Below are 8,440 nucleotides of genomic sequence, written 5' to 3'. Positions count from 1 at the left end.
CTAAACCGCCGACCAATAATCAACCTACGGATTAAGCACATCAAGGGGAGTAACTTTATACCTTGGCTCGACGATCAATTCCATCTCTAAAGCCCTCGAACGAAGCTTTCTGTCACTTGAAAACCTAGAAAATTTAGTTTCACAATCAACGAAATTGGAATGGATTCATGTTAGGTTTTCGAGGGATGACACAAAGAGAAGGTAGGAGAGTAGTTTAGGTGTAATTACCAGAGCTATGGCGGCTGGAATCCGCCGGAGAATACCCCAAAAATTCTAGGTTCGAAGCTGCCGGTTTTCGGGCTCAACTTTGGCTCGATTTTCTGGTTGATTCGCTTGGAATCAAGGCTGGATATGGGTATTTATGGGAAGAGGAGAAAGAGGCGAAGAGTTTGCAAGTTGTGGCACTCGATTTGGTGGCCGGACGGAGGAGAAATGGTTGTCTGAAAATGGCTGTTCGAAACATTTGCGAGAGGAAGAAGAAATCTGGGTTTAAAAATTCTGAACTTCAAAGGCCCTAAACCCTAGAAATGTCAGCGCGGATAATGAGTGGATCATCATGGGGGAAGATTACACCACGCTCCTCCTCCTCGCAGAAGGTAATGGGGGCCCAGCCCGACTTTTGGGTCTTCGGCAAGCGTCCCTGCTCCGTGCTGAAGACCTGGTGCGCATAGGTGGAGCAAACATAATGTTTGATGGAGTTGTTGGAGGTGCCAGCCAGGGTAGGACCACCACTGATGGTGGAGATCATGTTGATCTGTCGTTGGTGTGGGTTAGGCGGGGGTGGTCGGTTGTGCACATAGTTGTCCAGCTTTCCCTCATGGATGAGCCCTTCAATTATGTTGCGCAATGCAACACAAGATTCGGTGTCATGGCCGCTGAATTAATGAAAGCGGCAGAAGACACCCGTGTTTGGCATAGGCTTGCCGGATGGTCTCCGGGGGGTGTCTTGGGGATGATAGGGGCTTCACGCACCAGGACATTCTCATAGGTGGTGTTGATGATAGTAAAAACCTCAAACCTGGGCCTGGGTATGAAGGGAAGTGGAGCCCGATCACTTGTCTTAGGAGGGTTGCCTCCACTAGAGTGGTGGTGGTTGCCATGTCTGCCACGTTTGTTATTGCTGAAGGGATGCTGGTAGCTATCCTTCTGTTTTGGTTGTTGGGTACCCTAGGTACTTAGGGTGGGGGTCGAATGCTGAGGTGGGGCTGAAGCAGGTACTGAAGCAGGTGGAGGATCAGCGAAGGTGTTACGCGCCAGGTTGGCTGGGCCACGCTTGGAATTGAAGTATTCAGCCTTGGCATGGACCGCTGCCTGCTTCATTAGCTCTGTATATGTGTTCCAACTGTTGCTATGAACCAGGTAGCGAAAGTTGGACTCGCAGAGGCCACTCTTAAAAGCACCAAAGGCAGTGCGATCTTCAGTCTCCGGGCAGCGGGAGTATTCGTGACTGAACCGGGCTGCATATTCCCGAAGGGGTTCTTCCTCAGCTTGCTGAAGCATATACAAGTCGTCGACGGAGTATAGGCGATCAGTCTGGATCATAAAATGATCCAGGAAGGTCTGCTTGAGACTGTCGAATGAGTTGATGGTGCGGGGGTGGAGTCTATAGAACCAATTTAGGGCTGCATCGCTGAGGGTGGAAGGGAAGAAGAGGCACATGCCTTCGTCAGTGAGGCCTTTGCACACAAGGGCAGACTGGAAGGACTGGATATGGGTGAGAGGGTCCTCTGTGCCAGTGTAGAAGGTGATGTGGAGCGGCTGGATATCTTTCTCCTGGTGGTAGTGGAGGATACGTTCGGTAACGGGCCCCAGTCTTGGTTTTGCCCAGAGGGGTTGATGGCTGCGATGTTGTTCGCTCTCCAGACGTCGGACCTTTTCAAAGAGAAGCCTCATGGCCGGGTTGGCATGAGGAAGAGTTTCGGGTGGTAAAGGCCTGGGGGGTGGGTAGACAGGGGCTGGGGAATGTTCCCAATCTTCCAACACCTCGGTATGGTAAGTTGGCCAGGCTTCTGAATTATAAAATTCTCAACTATTCGAGTCCCCGACGCCCTCCTCGTCGGGTAAGCGGGCGGGGCCTGGTGAGGGGCCCAGGTGTGTCATCCGCTGGTCTTCGAGGTTAACAGGGATAGGGATCGGCCCGGTTGACTGTCCGAGATGCGGTCCCTGCAATCTCGGTAGATCCTGACAGGTTCATGGGGCCGGTCCTTCGGTGGGGGAATGCAAAGGAGTCGCGACTGGGTTAGCTCCGGATGAAGGTGGCCTTTACCCTTGCAGAGCCTAGATTGGGCCGAGGCACTGTGGCTGGAATGTACTGGCTGGTTTGGCTGAGTATGCCCAACATTCTGGGTGAGATCTTGTTGGGTATCCTGGGTGTGAGTCCTCTCCCAGTTCCGCTTTAGAGCATTATAGTCATGCTCTAGCTCAACATTCCTGCAATGAAGATGCTCGTATTTCTCCGACATTTTAGTAATACTGTCGCGGAGGCGCTCCACTTCTGCCTGGAGAGTGGCATCTCCCAAAGATTTCCTTCGGGAAGTACCATCTCGGGGGGTATGGTGCTGGGTATCGCGGCTATCCTCGGTCGGCATAGCAGAGTGTGGGGTGAAGAAGAGGCGACGGGGCCTGATGGGTGAAGGAGCCAGCTTGGCTGATAGAGAAAAAGGGGATTCTAGTGTCGATTTCCCACAGACGGCGCCAAGCTGTTGATGCTCAAAATGGCCCGGCCAATATTGAGTCCAACTTAGTGATGAGGTAAGTGGAGTCTTCAGCAGGGAAGAGGGCTGAGGCCCTTGGTGAAATAGGCTGGTGGGGGACCTGCAGAAGACAAAATGAGAGAAGCAATCGTTAAGCTTCGGACACCGGTGTGGTGCCGGTCGAAGGCTCTCCGATGCCTAAGTCAGCTATAAGTGGTAACTTTGGCAGAGTAACAGTAAAAGTGAGAAAGTAGTTACCCTTTTTACTTGGGTACTATTCCCTATTTATAGGGAGGTGAAAGTAGGAGGTTTGCACAAAGTTTCAATGTGGGACTTTGTGTAAGTCGTCGTGGTGGCGACACGTGTCCTGGAGATTAGGTTTGGCAGTTGGGAGCTTCAGCAGGTGTCTGGCACCTCTGAAGTGTGTCTTCCTTCGGCAGGGAAGAAGGCGTGGCTGCCTTGGTGCTAGTCGCTTTGATGCTGGGTCTGCTCGGTTCATTATGGTGTAAACAGGTTTAACGGTGGGGAGTGAAACTGAAGTGGTAGAGGGAGTTGTCCAGAGTATGCAGGCACAGACTGTCGAGTTTGGTCAATCCAGGCAGGTGCAACCTGTTAGCCTTACCTAAGGGTCTGATCCGTTTAATTTGGGCCCACTATTGCCGGGACACAACCGCAGACTATGCTCAATAATAAAGAAGGCGGGAGGAGTTAGAAGGGATTGACAGGGACAAGAGGCCACAAGTAGAGGACACCACTCAAGTGGGGAGTGGTAGAACAACCACGAATATGGAATTAATTTTTACAGTCAACTACAGTCAGGCAATGAAGATCGGCCTTAACGAGTCTCCACGGGCGCCATGAGGATCATTGTTTGGAACTGTCAGAGGATGGGGAGTGCCCTGGCAGTTTCTAGCATAAAGGAGCAAGTTAGGCTCCAAACTCCCTACATGGTGGTTCTCCTTGAAACAAAAAATAGGAGTAATCGCTATGAGTTGTTACGACGTCAGTTAGGGATGATGTATATACATATAGTAGAGCTGCGCGTGGTTTAAGTGGGGGACTCTGTATGTTCTAGTGTGACATGCAAGCTGTAGTGTTGGTGAAGTATGCGAGTTTTTTTATTGAGGTGGTTGTACAAGATAATGACAAGGGTTGTCAGTGGAGATTTTTTGCAGTCTATGCAAACACGGAGGACTGTATTAGGAGAACTCAATGGCAGATATTACAAGAGCGAGTGTCTTGTTGTCAAGAGGCATGCCTTGTGATGGGAGATTTTAATGATATACTGGATGCTTCTGAAAAAGTGGGTGGTGTAACACGTACAGTGAGAAGTATGTTAGATTTTCACACCTTTGTCACTGATAGTAGGCTACTTGATCTTGGATTCATCGGCAACCCCTTCACATGGAGGAACCGACGACTCGACGTGGGCATACAAGAAAGGCTGGATAGAGGTCTTGCTACAGATCAATGGCTATATTTATACCCTGAAGCCAAAATTCACCATCTCCTGGTTGCGGGTTCTGACCATGTCATGTTGTTATTACAAACTCAAAGCGAGCTAAAGAGATGGCAGAGACAATTTATCTATGATCCGTGATGGAACACAACTGACGGGTTTCGGCAGTTAGTCAAGGAAAGATGGGGGAAGCCTTTTTGTGGCTCTTATTAGGAATATAATTTTGATGGGGTACAAGTGCGGTTGTTGGAGTCTGAACTGAAAACTGCTTTACACGAAGAAGAAGCTTACTGGAAGCTCAAATCTCAGGTCCAGTGGCTGCAGGAGGGCGAAAAGAACACAAAATTCTTTCATTCTAAGGTGCTGGTACGGCGGAGAGCTAATCGGATGCTTGGCTTGGAGGAAAGTGCTGGGAGGTGGTGGGAGGGGGAGGGGGAGATCAGAGATATTGAGACATTCTATTTTTCTCAACTGTTCACAACAAGCAATTCGACAAATATTGCTGAGATAGTAGGGTGTGTGGGCCGCCGAGTCACTAGCCAATGCAATGCTAATTTGACAAAACCTGTGACCCAAGAAGAGATAACCAGGGTGGTGAAGACTCTGAATCCCACAAAAGCACTGGGGCCTGATGGGTTCACTGGCAGTTTTGTCCAACAATTTTGGGAGGCAATTGGTGCAGATGTTAGTGGGGTAGTCCAGAGCTTTTTTCATTCTGGGAGGATGTCGCGGAAACTAAATCATAATTGTGGGAGCATATATTTTCGTCTCCAATCAGGGCACGCCACGTGGAAAAGAAGATTATCTCTTAAATTAATTAATTAAACCAGTTTATCTGGCTAATTAATTAATTGGAATAAATATCTTAATTAATATGATATTATCTTTATTTAAAGAGATAATATCATTAATTAAGATATTATTCTAATAAAGAGAAGATAATCATTTAATTCAGATATTATCTTCTTAAGAGATAATATCATTTAATTCAGATATTATCTCTTTAGGAGATAATATATTTAATTCGGATATTATCAAAGCCGACTCGATCCCTACGAAACCCTAGCCCCGAGGCTCCTATAAATAGACGACCTCACTCATCATTCAAGGTACATCTAAACCTACTCCTTATACCCGAGAAAAATACCCGAAGCTCTCTCTCCCTCTCCACTCTCCATATTTTCTCCACACGGCTCCGGCCCCCACACACGGCTCCGGCCACCCGGTTTACACCCTACATACAACTCCGTACCCTTTGCTTAGCTATTGTTTTCCTACAAACACTCGAACTAACTTAGGCATCGAAGGGCCTTTGGCCAACACCCTCCGGGTGTGGTATATTTACTCCAGTCTTTTTTTACAGGAATCGAGGAAGAGAGAGAAGGAAGATCGAAGGTTGAAGGATCTAGAAGCGAATATTCTCCCATGAGATTATTTGCACAAACATTTGGTTCTTTCATTGAGAGCACGAGTTATACTCAACGTCGGAACCAAGCAGGTCGAGCAGGAGTAAGCGGACAAGGAAATGCGCAACAACGAGATCAGCTCGCGGACATGTCGCAAGCATCCGCAAGCCACACTCAGAGCAGACGAAGTTTCGCATCCAGATTGAATTTAAGGACCAACGTGCGCGATAGGCTGGGCCCAAGACCTGACATCCACGCTCTCCTGGGCCAGCAGGAAGATGTTTATGAAAGGCTAGGCTCCTAGGGAGCTCAACTTGACGGCCATCGAGACGAGGATCGAGAAGAAAAGAGCTCTGCTGCTCACTCACAGAGAAATATTCACGAAAGGATAAGCCCCCAAGGAGGTCAACTCGATAATCATCACAAAGAGGACCGTGAAGAAAGGCGCTCCGCTACTCGCTCTCGAAGAACCAATTCTCGTCGCCAAACTACTGGAAATCCCTCACAAGCGCAGTCCACCAACACGCCGCCTAGACAGCGTAGCCGAGAAGGTCGACCCTCGCAAACCAATGAGGAAGTCAATCAGCATCGTCTAAATCGCGAAGGTCATCAACGTGACCGACTAGCCATGCGTGCAGAAGACGTTGAGAAGCTTGTGAATAACCGACTTCGAGACTTAAAGATTGGCAAAAATTTCGAAGATGCACTACGCATTGAGGTAGACCGAGCAAACTCCTCACCTTTCACCATCAAAATTGAGCAGGCTGCTCCCCCGAAACGATTCTCAACGCCCTCTTTCACATGCTTCAAAGGCAATTCCGACCCCGAAAGTCATCTAAAGCATTTCAAAAGCCTTATGATCCTCTACAAAGCCGAAGACGCGCTAATGTCAAGGTGTTTGCAATGACTTTGCGAGAAGCAGCTCAGGATTGGTTCCATACCCTATCATCCGGGTCGATCAACAGCTTCAAGGAGCTTACTTACGTCTTCACTAAAGAATACACTTCTTATCGGACGATCAAGAAGAACCCTGACCATCTGTTCAACCTGCGCAAGAAGCCCGAGGAATCCCTTCGAGATTACATCAAGAGGTTCAAAGCAGAAAAGGCCAACATCGTAGGGTGCGATGACCAAATCGCATCCTCCGCATTTAAGAAAGGTCTTCCAGCAGAACATGACTTATATCGCGAGCTGACTATCACTCCCAGCCAGACTCTGGCAGAGGTCTTCGCGACCGCAGAACGCTACGCACTCTGGGATGAAGATCGAATCGCCGCGAAGAAGTCTACTGAGCAGGAAGATCGACCGGCCAAGCGGGCAGAACAAAGAAGCGACAGGCTTGGCAGCAGGGACAAAGACAAAGGCAGGCCACGCCCACAAAGAGAGGCCACGACGAAAGAGAACTACACCAAGTTCTCTATTCCCATACACCAAATTTTGGCCCAAGTGAAGGACAAACCTTGGGTAAAAAGCCCTTCACCCTTGAAAGGAGATCCGGACAAGAGGGATACCAGAAAATATTGTGCCTTCCATGCGACACATGGGCACAATACGAATAATTGCTTTGCTTGGAAAGCGCATCTTGAAGAACTCGTGAGAGAAGGTCATTGCACGGAGTTCATCGCGAGGCAGGCCATCCAGCAGATAGAAGACCGCGATACCGCCAAGGAGCCACCCCAGAAGGTCATAAGGATTAACACAATCCTAGCCGACTCCGAGGAGTCTGGACTGACCAACAAAGAAAAGAAGAGGAAGATCAAACAGGCTACTATGATCTCCCAAGTCTCAACTAGCCTCTCACTGGCAGAAGACGATCCCGTGATCGGCTTTCAAAAGAAAGACTTAATCGGCCTTGATCTACCACACAATGACGCCCTTGTCATCAGCATTCAAATCGCTCAGGCCATGGTCGACTGAGTCCATGCAGATGAGGGCAGTGCAGCCAACATCCTACAATTGGCAGTCATCCAACAGATGGGCTTAGAGGCAAAGATCAATAAATCAGCCAAGTCGCTGACTGGTTTCAATGGCGCAACAACAGTTACCGTGGGCACGATAGATCTCGACGTCTACTCTCCACCTGTAATCAGCTCGCAAACGTTCATGGTCATTGATGAAGTATCACCCTACAATGGCATTCTAGGCCGACCATGGATCGGCAAGATCAATGCCATCACCTCCGCCACACATCAGAAGATTCGTTACCCAGTTCCTGGGGGCGGTATCAGCCAGATCAACAGCGATCAGACAATGGCGAGGAAATGCTCACCTCAAGGGCTGAAGAAAGGCAAGCAAACACAGTTCCTCCCTGTGAATCAGGCAGATCTAAAGGGAGTAGAACAAGCAGAGGAGAAAGCAGATCCCGTTCCTGACGGCCGAGCAGACTAGAAAGGAAAGGGAATAGCTACTCCCCAATAGCAATCAAAGAATCAGGACCAAGTCGAGGGAATCCGTCCGGAGGTCTCTCCTGAAGAAGGATGGAAGCCCGAAGAGGACGCCGAGCTAGTACCCCTTGATCCTGACAAGCCAGAGAGAAAAGCGCGGATCGGCTCCCGCCTAAGCCATGAGGAAAAGATAGAGCTTGCAGCCTTCCTCCGGAACAACAAAGACGTATTTGCATGGTCGCCATCCGACATGCCTGGCATCGATCTCCAGATCATCTGCCATCGCCTACACGTCAACCCAGCCATCAAACTTGTAGCGCAGAAGAGACTCAACTTCGCCCCCGAGCGGGTTGCTATCATTGAAGCCGAGATCGATAAGCTTCTAGCTGCTGGTTTCATTCAAGAAGTCTCCTACGTAGAATGGCTGGCGAACGTTGTTCTAGTGGCAAAGAAAGATAAAGGTCTGTGGAGAGTGTGCGTCGACTACACCGCCCTCAA

General features: G+C 49.1%; 1 protein-coding gene across 1 annotated transcript; it reads left to right on the top strand.

Annotated features, from left to right (window-relative positions):
* The first annotated feature begins 6,461 nt into the window (after positions 1 to 6,461).
* LOC117613397 lies at positions 6,462 to 7,475 on the top strand. Its single transcript, XM_034342004.1, has one exon. The coding sequence runs from the start codon at positions 6,462 to 6,464 to the stop codon at positions 7,473 to 7,475; it is 1,014 nt and encodes a 337-aa protein (XP_034197895.1).
* The last annotated feature ends 965 nt before the right edge of the window (positions 7,476 to 8,440 follow it).

Source organism: Prunus dulcis, unplaced genomic scaffold (assembly GCF_902201215.1).
Source record: "Prunus dulcis unplaced genomic scaffold, ALMONDv2, whole genome shotgun sequence".
In the NCBI taxonomy this organism is placed as follows: domain Eukaryota; kingdom Viridiplantae; phylum Streptophyta; class Magnoliopsida; order Rosales; family Rosaceae; genus Prunus; species Prunus dulcis.
Note: the sequence above shows the minus strand (reverse complement) of the source record. Positions and strands in the feature narration are given on the sequence as shown.